The sequence below is a fragment of the Jaculus jaculus genome, chromosome 19, assembly GCF_020740685.1.
Source record: "Jaculus jaculus isolate mJacJac1 chromosome 19, mJacJac1.mat.Y.cur, whole genome shotgun sequence".
Taxonomy (NCBI): Eukaryota; Metazoa; Chordata; class Mammalia; order Rodentia; family Dipodidae; genus Jaculus; species Jaculus jaculus.
Window position 1 is genome coordinate 21,380,771 of NC_059120.1, and position 18,738 is coordinate 21,399,508.

Consider the following 18,738-nt stretch of genomic DNA (forward strand, 5'->3'; position numbering starts at 1 on the left):
GGTGTGCACAACCATGCCTGGCTCTTTAAAAAAAAATATGTATATTTGGCTTTACATAGGTACGGGGGAATTGAACCTGGGTCCTTAAACTTTGCAGGCAAATACTTTAACCATTGAGCCATCTCTACAGCTCCCCTTTTTTCTTTTAAAATATATTTATTTATTGTTTATTTATTTATGAACATATGAGCTTGTCAGGACCTCCTGCCATTGCAAATGAACTACAGTCACATGCACCACATTGTGCAACTGACTTTATGTGTATACTGAGGAATCAAACCTGGACTGACAGGCTTTGCAAGCAAACACCTTTAATTGATGAACCACCTCCCAGCCCCCTCTTTTTCCTTGATCTCTGTGCCTTTATTTATTTTTCTTCTTTTATTATGGTGGCTAGTGTATTGAGTGAAATACAAAAGGGAATAAAATGTGCATTTCTGCTGTGATCCTGACTTTAGGTTCTATATTTAGACTATCATCATTATATACAATGATGGAAATGGATGTTTGAGAGTCAGGTTGAGAAAATTGCTTCACATTCTCAGTTTGCTAAAAATTTTGTCCAATGCATCCATTTAGATTTTTTTTTATTACTTTAAGACAGTGATGGATTTTCTTTCTTTCTTTTCTTTTTTTTTTTTTTAAGGTAGGGTCTCATTCTAGTCCAGGTTGACCTGGAATTCACTATGTAATCTCAGGGTGGTCTTGGACACACAGTGATCCTTCTACTTCTGCCTCCTGAGTGCTGGGATTAAAGGTATGCGCCACCACACCTGGCCCAGTGATGGATTTTCAAATATTGGACCAACATTGCATTTTATGAATTAATTTTATTTTGTCAGGATCTATTATCTTTCAAACAGACTCTCCAGAGTATGCTAGACCAATTTGGGTTAGGGCAATTTAAAACAATTTCCCAAATAAGCAATCTATCCAGAATTTGGGAGGTAGAGGCAGGAAGATAAGGGGTTAAAAATCATCCTTTGCCACATAGCAAATATGGAAGCAATTTGGATGTCAATCAATGAATGCTAAGCAAAAACAAAGGACAGACACTGTATGATCTCACTTTTATGAGGCACCAAATGTGTAGAGACAAGGCAGATGGTGTCTGATAGAGAACAAAGGGACAAGTTATAGAGATGAATGTGGGATGTGAATACACTTATCAATAGTGAACTATACATTCAAATAGTTCATATGGTAAATATTATGTTGTATTTTATCAAATTTTAAAACAAACAACAAGGGAAGGGAGACTTAATAGGATGGTATTATATATATGTAAGTAGAACAGATTAATGGGGGTGAAAAGACCTAAGTGAGGTCAAGGAAAGGTGGAGGGAGAGATAATCAAAATCTAAGAGGATATAAATGTCACATGGAAACCTACTTTTTTGCATAATGGAACACTCAGAAGCCATAGATTGTTACTAGAAAATTTTCAGTGCCAGGGATGGGACACCTTCCAGGGAGTTATTGGCCAGGGAAGTCCCTGATACCCCCAAAACATTATAGGCCATTGCTGAGTAGATGGTAAGACCCTACTGCTTAAGACTCCACATACTTGGGCTGCAAGGCCACTGAGAAAGCCTGTTGGAACTGAGCTGAAAACCTCCTCCATGTAGACCAGCTGACAGAAAGACAGAAAAAGCCATGCTGCATGCAATTCAATGGGAGAGAGAAATCACCAGTGGAGATACTCCACAATGGACACTGCAAGCCTTAAATTTGACCAGCTAGGCCAAATGAGCCAACGGGTACAATAGTGGCATGTTTGCTATGGGTGAAACCAACCGCCTTCTAATTTGACTGTAAGCCTGCTCCATGGGAGGGAATACATCCCTGATAGTGAAAACCTACAACAGGGGTAGTCATGAGCCCTAGGAGTGTAATGTCTGCTGGTGTCTGGCTAAATATATATACTATGCTCACCAAACTGTCCAGTAAGCCCTTTTCTTAATGTTCATGCTCATATATTAATGCTACTCTCACTTTTGGTTAGAGAAGCTTCTCTTTTCAGATGGCAGTGACCTTGGGATGAACTCAGAAGCCACCATGGGCTGGGAAGAAGTGACAGAAGAGTGCTCAGCACTGAAATGTCTCTGTCACACCTTCCAATGCTCAGGGTCCATTGTGGGAGAGGTGACAGAAAGAATGTAAGAGCCAAAGGAAGGGTAGGACTCCTTATAATGTGCTCCTCCAGGCACAAAATTGCCTGAATATCCATGACCCCACAGTACCTGACACTACCTACACAAGACCTTCATAATAGGAGGAAAAGATCATGACATCAAAATAAAAGAGGCTGATTGAGACAGGGAGTGGATATGATGGAGAGTAAGGGGAAAGAAAAGGGAGGGAAAGTATTACCATGGTATATTGTTTACACTTATGGAAGTTGTCAATAAAAAATTTTTAATAAACAAACAAAAAATTATCACCAACTAGCACATCTTCTAGATATAGCAGCTGAAACACACTGTCCACACTTAGCTCCCCATCCTAGTTCAAACACATTTGGTACTACTATTACAAAAACGCATTGCATTTATTTTCTCTCTTTCTTCTTCTCCTCCTCCTCCTTTTTTTTTTTAATATAATTTATTAGTTTTCTTTTCAGTAAATACAGGCAGTTTGGTACCATTATTTAGGCTCATCTGTGATCTACCCCCTCCCATTAGACCCTCCTTGTTAATGAAAATGGGTCGTGCATTGTGGAGTTAGCCCCCAGTCATTGGTATGATAAATGTCTCTGCAAATCATGACCCAACATGTGACTCTGACATTCTTTCCGCTCCCTCTTCTGCAAAATTTCCCTGAGCCATGTTGGGTTCATTTTTGGTCTGCTTCAGTGCTGAGGTGTTGGGGGCCTCCTCCTTTTTTTTTTTTTTTTGAGACACAGCCTCATATGTAGCTCGGGCTGGCCTGCAACTCACTATGTAGCCCGGGATAACCTGAAACTTGAGTCACTCCTCCTGCCTCAGCTTCCCAAGTGCGGGGATTACAGGCATGTAACAACACATCCTGCTTCATAACACTGTTCTTTTTTTCAGACAGAGTCTTATGTAGCCCATTCTGGCCTTGAATTAATGGGCCTTAAACTTGCTAAACAGTTGAGGATGACCTTGAACTACCTCATCTTCCTGCCTCAACCTCCTTGTGTACCACCATGCCTGGTCTATGCAATGATGGGGATTGAGCCCAGGGCTTTATCATGCTAGGCAAGCACTCTGCTAACTGAGCTGCATCCCCAAACCCTTTATCTGTTAAATGTTTGTATTTATTTTCAAGCAGAAGGAGAAAGGGGGGGGGGCCTGGAGAGATATCTTAGCAGTTAAGGCACTTGCCTATGAAACCAAAGGACCCAGATTCATTTCCCCAGTACCCATGTAAGCCAGATGCACAAGGTGGCAGAGTTCATTTGCAGTGGCTGGAGGCCCTGACACACCCATTCTCTCTCTCTCAAATAATAAATAAATAAATAAATAAATAAAATATTTAAAAAAAGAGAAGCAGGGCATGGTTGCATACATCTTTACTCCTGGCACTCAGGAGGCAGAGGCAGGAAAAGTGCCTTGAGTTTGAAGCCACCCACCCTGAGACTACATAGTGAATTCCAGGTCAGTCAGGGCTGGAGCAAGAAAAAACAAAAACAAAAACACAAAAACAAAAGAAAATAGAGAAAGAGGCAGACAGAGAAAGAGAATGGGCACACCAGGGCCTCTAGCTACTGCAAATGAACTCAGTTGCATGCACCACTGCTTTAGGTGGATACTGGGGAAATGAACCCAGGTCCCAAGGTTTCACCAGCAACTGCTTTAACCACTAAGTCATCTTTCTAGCCCTGCTCATCTCTTCTGCAATGGACCTTGAACCTTGGAAGGAATGATAGAGGTATTTCAGTGCTGAACACTCCTCTGTCACTTCTTAGCACTAAAGGTACCTGATGAGTCATCCCAAAGTCACCACCATCTGAAAAGAGAAGCTTCTCTAACCAAAAGTGAGAGTAGGGTAGTTTGCCTGTATAGCCTGACCAACCCAGATTGGATTCCCCAGTGCCCATGGAAAGCCAGATGCACAAGGTGGTATATGTATCTAGAGTTCTTTTGCAGTGGCTGGAGGTCCTGGTGTGCCTATTCTGTCTCTCTCTCTTTCTGCTTACAAATAAATAAGCAAAAATCTTAAAAAAATATGTCAGTGCATGAAACAGACTATGTCAAAGGAATCTTAACTACAGAATAAAATTATACAATATTTCTTTATGACTGCACACCATCCAGGATGTGTTGAAATAATATCTTCATTAGTGTTGCAGTCAGGCTCACAGTGCTGGCAGAAATCACCCAACTAAGAGCAGCTTGTGGGAAAAAAGGTTTTATTTTGGCTTACAGATTCAAGGGGAAGCTCCATGATGGCAGAGAAAAATGGTGGTACGAGCAGAGAATGGACATCACACCCTGGACAATATAAGGTAGACAACAGGAACAAGAGAGTGTGCCAAACACTGGCAAGGGGACATTGGCTATAACACCCATAAGCCTGCCCCCAACAATACACTGCCTCCAGGAGGCATTAATTCCCAAATTCCCCTCAGCTAGGAACCTAGCATTCAGAACACTTAAGTTTATGGGGGACACCTGAATCAAACCACTACAATTAGGGAATTTTATAATCTGAGATAATATAGAATGAATTCTATACTATTATATTATGAACTTGGTAGATAAAGAGAAAAAAACACAACTAGAGAAAAACAGATACAGGATCCTTCAAAGCTTGTCTGACTAGTCAGTAGTTGTTCTCTTTCTCTTTCTTTTTTTTCTTTCTTTTTTTCTTTTTCCTTTTTCCTTTTTGTTTTTTTGAGGCAGGGTCTCACTCTAGCTGAGGCTGGAACTCATGACAATCCTCCTACCTCTGCTTCCCAAGTGCTGGGATTAAAGTCATGCACCACCAAGCCTGGCTTCATTTTTTTAAAAATTACTATTATTTTACTTTTATTTTTGGTAGCTCTAATTATATCCACAGGTTAGCCTTGGCTTTCTGAGTATACTACTATGCTCCATGTCCTTCGCAGAGTCTCAAAAGCCCATTACTGAGCCCAGTGTGGTGGTCTATGCCTGTAATTCAAGCACTCAGTAGGCTGAGGCAGGAAGATTGTCAAGTTTGAAGCTAATCTGGAATACACAGTGGGCTAGCCAGGACTTTAGATGAGAGATGTCTCAAGAAAGAAAAAAAAGAAAGCAAAGGAAAGGAAATAAAGAAAACCACTGTAAACTGGGCGTGGTGGTGCACGCCTTTAATCCCAGCACTTGGGAGGCAGAGGTAGGAGGATCACTGTGAGTTTGAGGCCACCCTGAGACTACATAGTGAGTTACAGGTCAGCCTGGCCTCAAGTAAGATCCTACCTGCTGAGGTACATCCATCTTATCTTTCTGGTTCTTTACCTCTTCTCCCCTTCCTCCTCTCTCCTGACAGTCTTTTTTTTTTTTTTTTTAACTATTTGGAAAGGTATTATATTGTAAGAACATACAGCTCACAATAGTATATTAATTATATTAATACTACAATTCAACTGACTTCATTATACTCTATGGTTGGTTGCTTGACTTGAAGCATTGTCTTATACAACAAAGTACATATTCAGCAAATGTTTTCCAATATTCACACAATATATTAAAGATCTTTAAGTGACTATACATTTGTTGTTGTCTGCTTGCTTTTATTGCCTCCTCAATAAGTTCTGGTCTAACTTTTCTGACAACAGCAATCCTATCTTATATTAGGTCTATTCAAGAATATAATATTCAGGATGGAGAGATGTCTTAATGGTTAAGACACTTGCCTGTGAAGCCTAAGGACTCATGTTCAACTACCCACATCCCACATAAGCCATATGCACAAAGGTGAGGCATGCACAAGGCCACAAATGTCCACCATGTGGCAAAAGCATCTGGAGTTTGATTGCATTGGCTGAGGTCCTGGTGTACCAATTTTTTTCTCCATCTGTCTTTCTTCCTCCAAAATTAAAAGAAAAAAATTGAAGAAAAGAATTTAATTTTCAGTGAAGTAACCTAGTGAGTATGAAAAAAGTTTCCCTTTTTTTATTTCACTTGCAGTTCCTTGCCAAAGTATTTACATAGCATTTTACCACATCTTTAATGGATTTATACAGATGTTTGGTTTTTTACCAAGATTAGTGAAGAAGTTTACTACAATTACAGGACGTGTTTTACTTTTTCTTCTTTGTTTCTGGTCTCTCCACTACCACCTTTCTCCATGGATAATATTCATGATAGGTTTTGTTGTTTATTATATGTTTATATGTTCTTACAGGTTTTGTAAGTTTGAAAAGGTATGGTACTAAATGCATGTTTTCTGATAATACGTCAAACTTTGGTGTCAGTCATTGCCTTTATCCTTGTTTGGCAGTGTCTCCTGTTGTAAACTACTTTGTATGCCATGATTTAGACTTATGTGATTTGAGGAATTTTCAGTGTTCTGGTTGATTCTGAGGATCTTAACTCTTGATTATGAAAAAAGCACATTAACCTCCTGAGTGATCTTCCCAGACAATATTTGCTTCAATAAGAAATATGGACATGATTATCTTATATTTTTCAATTACTGGTATCTAGTGATAATAGCAGATGAACATTGTTTACAAGCATTGTTACCCTGGATAAAGAAGAAAGAGAGAATGAGGATGGAAATGAAAAATAAAAGGCTATATAATGAAGAACAAAAACATACCACAAGAAAATACTAGAGCAAAGTAATAGTAACTAAAATAAAGAGGGTTAAAATGCAAACACAAAAAGCATTACAATATGGAATAAAGTGAAAAGAAAGTTATTAACATTGAAAAAATACTTGAAAAACAACAAATTGCAGAACACCTATATTCTTTCTCCCAAGTGGTTGTTTTATTAAGTAATGGTGTTTCATCTATAGCTGGATATAGTCATTCTTTGCTCACTGTTGAAATTTGTGGTGTATGTCTTGATGGATGAACCCATTAGCAAGGTCAGTGACAGGTCTGTACTGGAAAACTCTGAATTGAGTCTTCTTTTACACTCCATGGTGCAAGTCCATGCTCCAACTTGAAGATCAAATTTGGTTTGGCCAAACAGTTCCCCAAGAACATCAGGCTGGTATAGTTCTCCAGCATCACATGTCTGTAGAGGTTTCGCTGAACAACATCCAGATCCTGCCACTCTTGCCAGGTGAAGTCCCACAGCTACATCATTCCTGGCTTCCTGGGCACCCTCCTCTGAGCCCCAAAGCACCGTGGCACAGGCCAGAGTCTGCGACCCAAAGTCCCCAAACTCCAGAGAAGGAAATGACCCGAGAGCAGACCCGAGGAGGCGGACGGGCAGCATGCTCAAACACCAAGGCCCGACTGCCCTGACAGTCTTATTACACAGTCTAGGCTGACTTCAAATTTCTTTCTTTTTTTTTTTTTTAATTTTGTTTTTTGAGGTAGGGTCTTGCCCTAGCCCAGGCTGACCTAGAATTCACTATAAAGTCTTAGGGTGGCCTTGAACTCCTACCTCTGCCTCCAATGTGCTGAGATTAAAGGTGTGTTCCAGCCGCCTGGCTTGGCTTCAAACTTTCCATCTTCCTGCCTCATCCTTCTGAAGGCCAGGAGTACAGGCATGCACCATCACACCCAATGTACCCTAATGTAATAGCTGGTTGTATACATGGGGTGTCCCTAATTTTATAAAAGGCTCTTCTGGCCGGGCATGGTGGCGAACACCTTTAATCCCAGCACTCGGGAGGCAGAGGTAGGAGGATCGCCATGAGTTCGAGGCCACTCTGAGAATACAGAGTGAATTCCAGGTCAGCCTGAGCTAGAGTGAAACCCTACCTTGAAAAACCAAGAACCAAAACCAAAACAAACAAACAAAAAAAAGGCTCTTCTGGTTTTTCGTCCCCAAGGGCAACTCTCTTTCTCTTGTTATATATACTGTCATAGATAGTAGCTGGGATATTTTTGAGAAATATGTCATTAGGCAACTACACAGCTATGCTAACATCATAAAATCACTTACACAAACCTAGATGGGATAGATTGCTACACACCTAGGCTGTATGGCATATGTCATCACATATGTGCTTGATAGGTCCTTAGCACACAACTGTGGTTCTATTTCTCAGATCCCTACCCCTACCCAGATTTAGCAAATTTTCCCAGGGCAAAGGAGGTTACAAAGGCCAACCACGCCATTCTGAAACCCTTTCAAGTTCACCTGCAAGGGTTTAGCCCTTCACTGTCTCAGCCCAAAGTTGACATACTTTTAATAACATTTGCACAAGATTTTAATTGATTAATTAATTTAGAGAGAGAGAATTGGCATGCCAGGGCCTCTAGCCACTGCAAATGAACTCTGGATGCATGCACCACCTTGTGCATCCAGCTTTATGTGGGTGCTAGGGAACTGAAGCTGGGTCCTTTGGCTTTGCAGGCAAGTGCCTTCACCATTAAGCCATCTCTCCAGCCCCAAGATTTTTTGTTTTAACCTAGTCCCATAAGACTATATTTTAGGACACTACAGTGGAGTGGTTTTTAGGACATTTTTTTTTTTTAATTTTAGAAAAAGAGAGAGAGATTGGTATGCCCAGGGCCTCAGCCACTGTAATCGAACTCCAGATGCTTGTGCCACCTAATGGGCATGTGTGACCTTGACCTTATCTAACCTTTTTGTGTCTGGCTTACGTGGGATCTGAAGAGCCAAACATGGGTCCTAAAGTTTTGCAGGCAAGTGCCTTAACCGCTAAGCCATTTCCCCAGCCCAAATAAATAAATTTTTTTAAGTTAAGGATTTATCCCAAATGTAATGTCAAATTTGCTTTTATTGTTGAAAAACCTTGTTAGTACTTATAAGAAGTTTTACAAAAACCTTGAAAATTAAAAATACTTACTATGATTTTCTTACAGTCCTTTCCTCTGCATAGTTCTGTATAGGTCGAGTATTGCACATATATAATCCAGCTTCCAACAAAAACTGCCAACCAGGAAAAGAAAAGATATTTCATCCGCATGTATGAGAACCGAGCCTGCAGGTAAAAGAACACATAACCATCATTCATTCAGCCCCAAGTTAGCATTCTCTGTCTCATTGCTAGAGTTCCCCTTTCTTGGAGTAAGGCTGTCTATACCCTAAGCTTTCATTTAGCAATTCTAGAACAAAATGCACTTTCACAGAGTCCTGACAACACTGGTCTTAGAAAAGGAAGCTCCCTGCTCCTGCCAAGGAAAAGGGGAACAAAATATCCTTTAAGGTGTACAACCTTTCAAATACCACCACCATCAAAGCTACTTACTCAATACAAACACGTGCACTGTGCTACAGTGTAAAACCAGGTAGAGAGATATAATTCCCATTTGCTGGAGATTACAAAAGAAAGCCTCAGATAAGAATTTTAAAGGCCATAATAATGATAAAATATTTTGTAAAGAAACAAAAAGAGAAAATCTGGTTGTCTCTTATCTCATGGTAACAAACAGAATAAGAAATGAAACTCCTAAGTCATTCCTACCTCCCTGTTATATTCAACCAATGAAATACTTCACCTGATAAAAATCTGAAAACTGAATGTTAAATGTTACAAAATATGAAAAGAGAAATGGCTGAAGAAGGAATAAAAATTTATTAGGAAAAAATGAGGGGCTAGGGAGAGGGTTCAGGGGATAAGGTACTCGCTTGCAAAGCCTACCAGCTCAGGTTCAAATCCCCATAGCCACACACATAAAACCAGATAGGTATTTGTTTGCAGCAGCAAGAGACCCTGCCCTTCCCCCCACATAAATAAGGAAAATTTTTAAAAAGAATAAATAGTTGGTTTATGTTGGTGAGCACCTGTAATCCTAGCACTCAGGAGGTAAAGGCAGGAGGATCAGAGGTTTAAAGGAAATTCTGTTACATAGCAAGGTCAAGGTTAGCCTAAACTACATGAGACTCTGTGTCTCTTAAACAAAATGGGGGGGGGAGTGACGCTTGGGAGATGACTCAACCATACTCACTTGTAAAGTCTACCAGCCCAGGTTCAATTCCACAGTCACATAAAGCTACACAAGCATTGACTGCAGAGGCAAGAGACTCTGACATAACTATATCACACACAAATAAGTAATCTGAATTCCAGGTCAGACTGGGCTACAGTGAGACCCTGCCTCAGAAAGACCAAAATAATAAATAAATAAATAATCTGGTAAGCTTTACAAAAAGAACAAATTATTCACTGCATGTCAACCAGTAAAGCCACACAATAGGATCCTCTTAGCATTGTCTTGCTTCCAGTGCTCTGATATCTAATTACAAATTGTGCTTTTGTTCCTCAACCACATATCAAGCAGTTTAATCTTCAACTCTGACAGTTGGTCAACATAATATGACATTTACTTTTTAGGTCTAGGGTTCTGATGGTCTGATTACATAAGCAGTAGAGCAGAGGCTTAGAGAGAAAACTGAGCAGAAATGAATTAAAGATATGTAAACAAACAATGAAAAGCTAGTTTTGCTTTGTAGCCAGGAGCCAGTTTCTCACCCTGGGAAACAGTAGGACACTGTGAGCAGTGCAGCATGCGGGGAAAGCAGGAGATGGAAGAGCCATGGGCGCACCTGCGGAAGACAATGAGTGCCAAGGCAAACGGGAAATGCTGGGTTCTGCTCGCCTTGTTTGCGGTTTAGATATTTGTCACTGCAAGGTTAACAGATGGTGAATACCAATACCAAAAGCTTATGTGCAATGAATTCACAGTTACATGATAGGTCTTTGGGCTTTTTTAAAATTGAAATTTTAAAAGGCCTTTCATGTGAAAGGTTTTTGCATAATTCTAAGTGAATTCATCAAAAGAAGCCCCACAGGGCCAGGGAGATGGCTCAGGCAATAAAAATTTTCCCCCCAAAACATGAGGACCTGAGTTTGGACCCCCAGCACCCACGGAAAAGCCAGGAGTGGCCCAGCCTCAACCTTTGGTATTCACACATACCCATTCACATGCATGCATGCACACCACACACAGATGTGCAAAAATAATAAAAATAAGTATATATTTAAAACAAGAAGCTTCACATTAAATTACATAAGTGGCAAAGGAATATATGGTAGGGGGTTGTTTTAAACACTTTTGTGATTACTTGGCCCTAACTTGGCTTTATCATCAGATATAAATTGACATGCACTAGTATTATGAGGTACAAATCAGATACAACAGCATAAGCACATTACTGAGCACATGGTTAGCACTCAAAGAACACTAGCTAAATCAATTTGCAAGTCACTGAGCAAGAGACCAACGAAGCTGTGGTTGGTGATAGCCTTCTTGCTGGCTTGCCAAAAAGCAAACCGGATCTGGATCTGATCGAGCCTTAAACTACAACTACCAGCTCACAGGAACTCGTGGAGACGCTGTGGAACACAGGCGTCTTTGAAGCGACACTAAATGAGGCAAAGTCCAGGCTGTGGGACAAAAACCACAATATAAACAATTCCATTTCTTCAACAATTAAATTATCAGGGGTAAAGAGAAAGAAGGGACAATTTAAAATTGCAAAACAAGAAACACAGAAAATAGTAACCTGTAAAATGTTTTCGGAGTTCTGGTTCAAATGAAAGAGGGGTGGTGGGTGCAGACAAAACAAAACAACAACAATCAACAAAAAACTAAGATAAATGGGCTGAGAAGATGGCTCAACGGTAAAGAGAGCTTGCTGCTTGGGGGCCTCTCAGGTTGAAGAGCACCAAGTTCACCAACCCAGAACCCATGTTAAAAAAAAAAAAAAAAAAAGATCTGCCAGACATGGTGGCGCACACCTTTAATGTCAGCACTTGGAAGGCAGAGGTAGGAGGATTGCGGTGAGTTTGGGGCCACCCTGAGACTATGTAGTGAATTCCAGGTCAGCCTGGATCACAGTGAGACCCTACCTCAAAAAAAACTGAAAAAAAAAAAAAAAATCCTAGGCATAGCCATGCATTTTTCTGTAACCCAGTCCCTGGGGAGATGTGGGAGGGTGGAGACAGAGATCAGAGACTCACTGCAGGTTGGAAATACACAGATGAGTGAAAAGAGGACACTCTACATTCTCCTTTGCACCCACACATACATGCATGGAATGCATGTATCTGTGCTCACACACACATTTATCATACCACACAATACTATACTCTACACTCACACACGATATATATATATATATTTTTAAGGTAGGGTCTCACACTAGCCCAGACTGACCTGGAACTCACTATGTAGTCTCAGTCTGGCCTTGAACTCAGTAATCCTACTACCTCAACCTCCTGAGTGCTGGAATTAAAGGCATGTGCCACCACACCTGGCTATAGTTATCATCTTTTTTTATTTTTTTATTTTTTGGTTTTTTGAAGTAGGGTCTCACTCTAGCCCAGGCTGACCTGGAATTCACTGTCTCATGGTGGCTTCTAACTTACAGCGATCCTCCTACCTCTGCCTCCCAAGTGTTGGGATTAAAGGCATGTACCACCACACCTGGTTTTTATAGTTATAATTTTTCTATTTATTTTTATTTATTTTTTTGAGAGCGACAGGCAGACAGAGAAAGAGGCAGAGAGAGTGAGAGACAGACAGAGAGAGAATGGGCATGCTACGGCCTCCAGCCACTGCAAACGAACTCCAGATGCATGCACCCCCTTATGCATCTGGCTAACGTGGGTCCTGGGTAATAGAGCTCAAACCAGGGTCCTTAGGCTTCATAGGGAAGTGCTTAACCACTAAGCCATCTCTCCAGCCCTGTAGTTATAATTTTTAAAGATTTATTTTATACTTTGATTTATTTATTTGAGGAGGGGTGAGAGAATGGGTGTGCCAGGGCCTCTTGCTGCTGCAAACCAACTTCAGAAACACACAACTTTGTGCACCTGGCTTTATGTGGGTACCAGTCTAGCAGGCGTTGCAAACCAGTGCCTTTAACCACTGAACCATCTCCGCCCTAGCCTGACAGATTTAATTTTTAGGTTTGGAAATGGTTTGGAGGCAGTATTGAAGTGTTTTGCTCTTCTCTCTCAACAAGCTCCATTATCCTGCATCAGCTGGCATGTTCAAGCAGTGGTACACCCTGTGAGCTGACGTGCTTCACGAGCACTCATCATGATGCAGAATGCCAAAAGTGTAGAGGAAGTTAGATTAATGATGTCCCCAGCAGGGTGTAAGGCATCTCCTGGGGTAGACTGGATGACAAAAGATGTGAAATATGTTTTTCTCCCAGCATTCCATGGAAAACTGTTATGCCTTCAGGGCAGCACAAAGCAGTATAAAGACCTTTATGTATCCTTTAATATCTGCAGATTCTGCAGCCCTACATTTTAAAATAATGACCGAAGAAAGAAACAGCCATAAATTACTCAACTATTAACTAATTCCATTTCTCCCATGTGGCCCTTGCTACAATGTTTCTACTGGTCTGTTTTATACCAAATTACCCAGACAATCTAGTTTTTGATCAAGACATGTAGTTTGACATTTTTGTTTATGCTGAACTATCCAAAATGACTACCGAGCAGCTTTTTTATTGTGCTGATTTTGTGCCTAGCTACAAATGAAATATTGGAGTATTCCAAAGTAGGCTCCCATCAAGTACAATAATTTTAGTAAACACACCAGGGCAGTTATTCTCAACTGGAGTCAATTTTGCCCATGGGGGTGGGGGCGGGCATTTGGCAATACCTGGCTACCTTTCCAGTCCCACAGCTGGGGTTTACTACTGAAATCTTGTGGATGTGGCAAGTTACAAATGCCACATGTGTTACAGCCCTGCGTCACAGTGTCACCCGGAGCAAGATGTCAAATTTGTATGACACTGTCTTTTTTAAAAAATTTTTTGTTCATTTTTATTTATTTATTTGAAAGTGAGAGAGAGAGAGGCAGATAGAGTGAGAGAGAGAATGGGCGTGCCAGGGCTTCCTGCCACTGTAAACGAACTCCAGATGTGTGCACCCCCTTGTGCATCTGGCTAACATGGGTCCTGGGTAATTGAGCCTCGAACCGGGGTCCTTAGGCTTCACAGGCAAGCGCTTAACCACTGAGCCATCTCTCCAGCCCGACACTGTCTTTTTTTATGGAATGCTTCATGAATTTGCAAGAAGAAAAAAGCAAGATGAAACAGATAACACTCTAAAATTCAGCAATATTAAACTACTTATATTACCTATTTTCTTGGTATGCGGGGTGCATGCATGTGGTATATGCATGTATGTGCAGACACATGTGTACAAAGGCCAGAGAATTTCGTGTGTCCTCCTCCATCACTATTCTGCCTTAATTCCCTCCTACAGAGTCTCACTGAACTTGGACTCCCCATTTTTTTTGGTTAGACTGGCTGACCAGGGAGCACATCCTCAGCACTGGGGTGACAGGTACATGGGGCCATGCCCGGCTTCTCACATGAGGCCTGGGGATTGAACTCAGGTCCTCATGCCTGTGCAGCAAGTGCACTTACACTTTGGGTCAATTTCCCCAGCCTCATCTATTATTTTATATTCAACATCTCTCATAAACACGTAAAGCACAAAGTCCCATTTACTTTCCCTAAATACCCACATATAAATATTGTCTTGAGAATTGAGAAAAAAATATTTATCTTGGGGCTAGGGAGATGGCTCAATGGAAAACAGTGCTTGCTGTACAAGCATGAGGATTAAGTTTGATCCCCCACCACCCATGTAAAATCTATGGATGGCTAATACACATCTGTAACCCTGGAGCTGAGGGAGGCAGGGACAGAAGGATCACTGGGGCTTCCTGGTCAGCTGGTCTAATGGAATAAAGCAGAAGAGCAACGGAGAACACCTGACACCCTCCTCTAGGTTCTGCATACACACACACAGGGCACACACATCTGCACCCCAATATGCATACCCCATCACATATACACACAAACCACATGTACTACACACACCCCAAAATGTAGGTATCTGTATTTTTTTCAAGTACTTTGCTTAACACAGTTAGTGAACTCAAATAGACTCAAACAGCATAGCAGTTTGATAAGGCTGTAACCTGCAAAAGCTCAAATACAATCATTTCATAAGAAAAGCTTAAAAGCGGGGCATGGTGGCGCATGCCTTTAGTCCCAGCACTCAAGAAGCATAGGTAGAAGAATCGCCTTGAGTTTGAGGCCACCCTGAGACTACATACTGAATTTCAGGTCAGCCTGGGCTAGAGTGAGACCAACCCTACCTCAAAAAATAAAAAGAGAGAAAGAAAGAAAAGCTCAGAAACATATTTGCCTCTTTTATTCAAGCTTTTCAACTGTCTGACATTTAACACAATCCATAAACATGTTTTTCACCTATTGTGAAACAGATAACACTGTAGCTACCTGACTTTTACTGAATATTCAAGAGTAACTTTGTTGGGCTGGACAGATGGCTTAGTGGTTAAGATGCTTGCCTATAAAGTCAAAGGACCCAGATTCAAGTCCCTAGGATCCATGTAAAGCCAGATACACAAGGTGGTGCACGCAACTAGAGTTCCTTTGCAGTGGCTAGAGGCCTGGATGTGCCCATTCTCTCCCATCCAAGTACTAACCAGGCCAGACCCTGCTTAGCTTCTGAGATTAGATGAGATTGGATACATCCAAGGTGGTTGGCCATAGACCATTCTCTCTATATATGTCTCTTTCTCTCTCAAATAAATAAGTAAAATAAATACTTTAAAAAGAGTAATCTTGTTGGCAAAAACCTAGTCCAAATTACCATGTCCCCAAATATAATTTACACTTTTTTTTGTTGTTTAAAGTATATAAATATAGTTTAAATGATAATTATAAGGCAAATACCCATGTACCTACTATTTGGCTCAAAAAGTAGTAACAAACAGTTGGACTGGCCCTCTTCCACTTCAGACACTGCTACACCACTGTGTTAAGTGTACCTGAAGGAACCATTATCCTCCTACAAAAATTCTATGAGGTAGAAACTGAGATAAACACAAGGGTTAAGTAAAGGAATACTATTCATAAGCAGGAGAACTAGGATTTGAATTGAGGCCACCTGGCTTCAGAGCTTGTAATCACTCTACTCCACTGCCTACTGTATTAAGTACATAAATATTTGCCCAAGTATTTGATTATTTCTTCAGAAGAGATTTCAGATAGTGACATTTCTAGGTTAAAGGGTATGCACTTTTAAGTGGTTTAAGATAACATACTATTATACTGCTTTCCAAAAAGCTTGTAAAAATTAACCTTCACTGTTTCTTCAACTGTACTGACTTTACCTTCCCCAGCATCCAGTTACATGGGTAATTCTATAGTGGCAAATTTAAAAATGTACTCTCTGAATTTTTAGCACAAGACCTGGCAAAAGTCCAGGAACACCTAGGCAAGTCAGGCAATAAGTAGACCTGGTAAATGACTTCCTTGGGACTTCTAAAATGTAGATTACGTCAGGGATATATCCGGAAATTTATCTCAAAGAAGGCAAGAGAACTAGTCAAATTGTAAAGTGCCCTCACAGAAAGAATGACCTTAACCAACTTCGGATATCTAAAAGTTTATCAAGGCCGAATTCTTTGGGCTTGATCTAGAATACTTAAAACTCAGGTGAATCTAAGTTGGGCCTTCATATTATGTGGGTCTGTGGTGTGGGAAATGAAGCCTTGTACACAAGGACACTGCAAGCATTTTTCTTGGAGTGAACCTCATCTCCTTCAATTACTGTTTAAGTTTTATAAAAAAAACATGGTAATAGTTGCAGCAGATTTTAGAACAGTCTTAAAAAAAATCACTGGTATGATAAAATCTATTTTGAAAATATTTCAAGTTAGGCAATTCTAATTTTAGAATTTCTCAGACAGGTGTTATTCTAAAATTGCTTTATTTCACTCATGAAACTTAAAGGAGATGCTTCAGAGACAAATGACAGCTGTTTTGATCAGAGCAGTTTATACTGAAGAAAGATGGTTTCTACTGAAGATGCACCAAGACAACGAGGAGCCAAGGCACCTTCCACATGTGGTAGTCACCTCACTTACCACAACATAAGGGATTAAGAAATAGTAGGCTTCACTCTGCCCTCAGAGAAAATGCTGGGAAGTAACTCCCAAAAGTCTGCATGAATATATATTGACAGGATTATCTATAATGCTTAAGGTAGTGGGATATCTTATAAATTATGTCTGAAATACTACAAATCTCTTATTACATATATCTAATAGATAAAAGATACCAATGGAGTTTTAGAATTATATCAAGCTAACTTATTATTTATCTATCTTAAATATCTATTTATTTTGCAGTTCTAGGACTGCACTCAGGACCTGCTAGGCAAGCACTATACCACTGGCTAATCCCCAGTCCTTTGACACTGTGTGTGTGTGTATGGGGGAGGCATGTACACTAATCTCTTGCTGCTGCAAACACCCTATGTTTGTGCTACTTTTTTGTACCAGGCTTTTTGTGAACTGAATCCAGGCCAGTAGACTTTGCAAACAATCACCTTTAATTACTGAGCCATCTCCCAGCCCAACACTATTTTAAATATGAATTTCTCTTCAACTATCTACTTTTCAAACTTTTTCTCCCCATTAATGTATGAACAATAACATGACATTTACAGCTCAATATTAAAACAATATTGCTGGGCGTGGTGGTGCACACCTTTAATCCTAGCACTCGGGAGGCAGAGGTAGGCAAATCACTATGAGTTCGAGGCCATCCTGAGATTACATAGCGAATTCTAGGTCAGCCTTGGCTAGAGTGAGCCTCCACCTAGAAAAAAAAAATTTTAAATATTAATTTCAAAGCTAACTAGCAGATTAGAACAGAGAGAATGGGAGCATCAGGGCTTCCAGCCATTGCAAACGAACTCAAGAGGCATGCGCCGCCCTGTGCATCAGGCTTACGTGGGCTCTGGGGAGGCTTCACAGGCAAGTGCTTTAACTGCTAATCCATCTCTCCAGCCTTAGAGTATCGCTTTATACATTCTAAGTAACTAAAGTCTTTGCCCTCTTTGTGCCAAATAAATCATGAGGGCTCAGGCAGGCCAAATATTTAAAAGATGGGGCAAGGCTCCTTCAACATAAATAATAACCACAGTCAAGCTCCTTTCTCTTCAAAGTTCTTGTTAATTCTGGGCAAGTACACACTGAATTTGGTCAAGCATTCTTATTCAACATGTGGGTGTTTAGAAAATGTTATCAGTACTTCACTCTTAAAATTCCTGCCTAACCATAAATCCTCTATGCCACCAATGAATTTAAAAGGTTATTTGCTCACCATAATGATTATGACTCATTTCATGATTATTGATCAGAATTAGAGTTCAATGGATTGACTGATCCCTGGAATTAGAATCTTTAAGTACAACATTATGATTCACTCCCAGATCTGCTGAATCAGAATCTGTGGCATTAAGCCTGTAAACAACCACCTTTAATCCCAGCACTTGGGAGGCTGAGGTAGTATGACTACCATGAATTCCAGGCCAGCCTCAAATACAGTGAGTTCCAGGTCAGCCTGTAGCTAGAGTAAGACTATGCCTCAAAAACACAAAACAAGTAAATAACTAAATAAAAGCCAGGTGTGGTGGTGCATGCCTTTAATCCCAGTTCTGGGTGGTGGGGGAAAGGGGGGCTGAGATAGGAGGATCACTGAGTTCAAGGCTACCCTGAGACTACATAGTAAATTCCAGGTCAGCCAGAGCTAGAGAAAGACCCTATCTTGAAAAAAATAAAAAATAAAAAACCCTCCCCAGGTT

General features: G+C 40.5%; 1 protein-coding gene across 1 annotated transcript in view; it reads right to left on the reverse strand.

Annotated features, from left to right (window-relative positions):
- The window catches only part of Dipk1a (divergent protein kinase domain 1A), a 108,530-nt gene that overhangs the window by 29,465 nt on the left and 60,327 nt on the right, over nt 1-18,738 (reverse strand). The window contains exon 2 of the mRNA XM_045138094.1: nt 8,929-9,063. Coding sequence (XP_044994029.1) covers nt 8,929-9,063 — 135 coding nt within the window. The remainder of the gene's footprint in view (nt 1-8,928; nt 9,064-18,738) is intronic.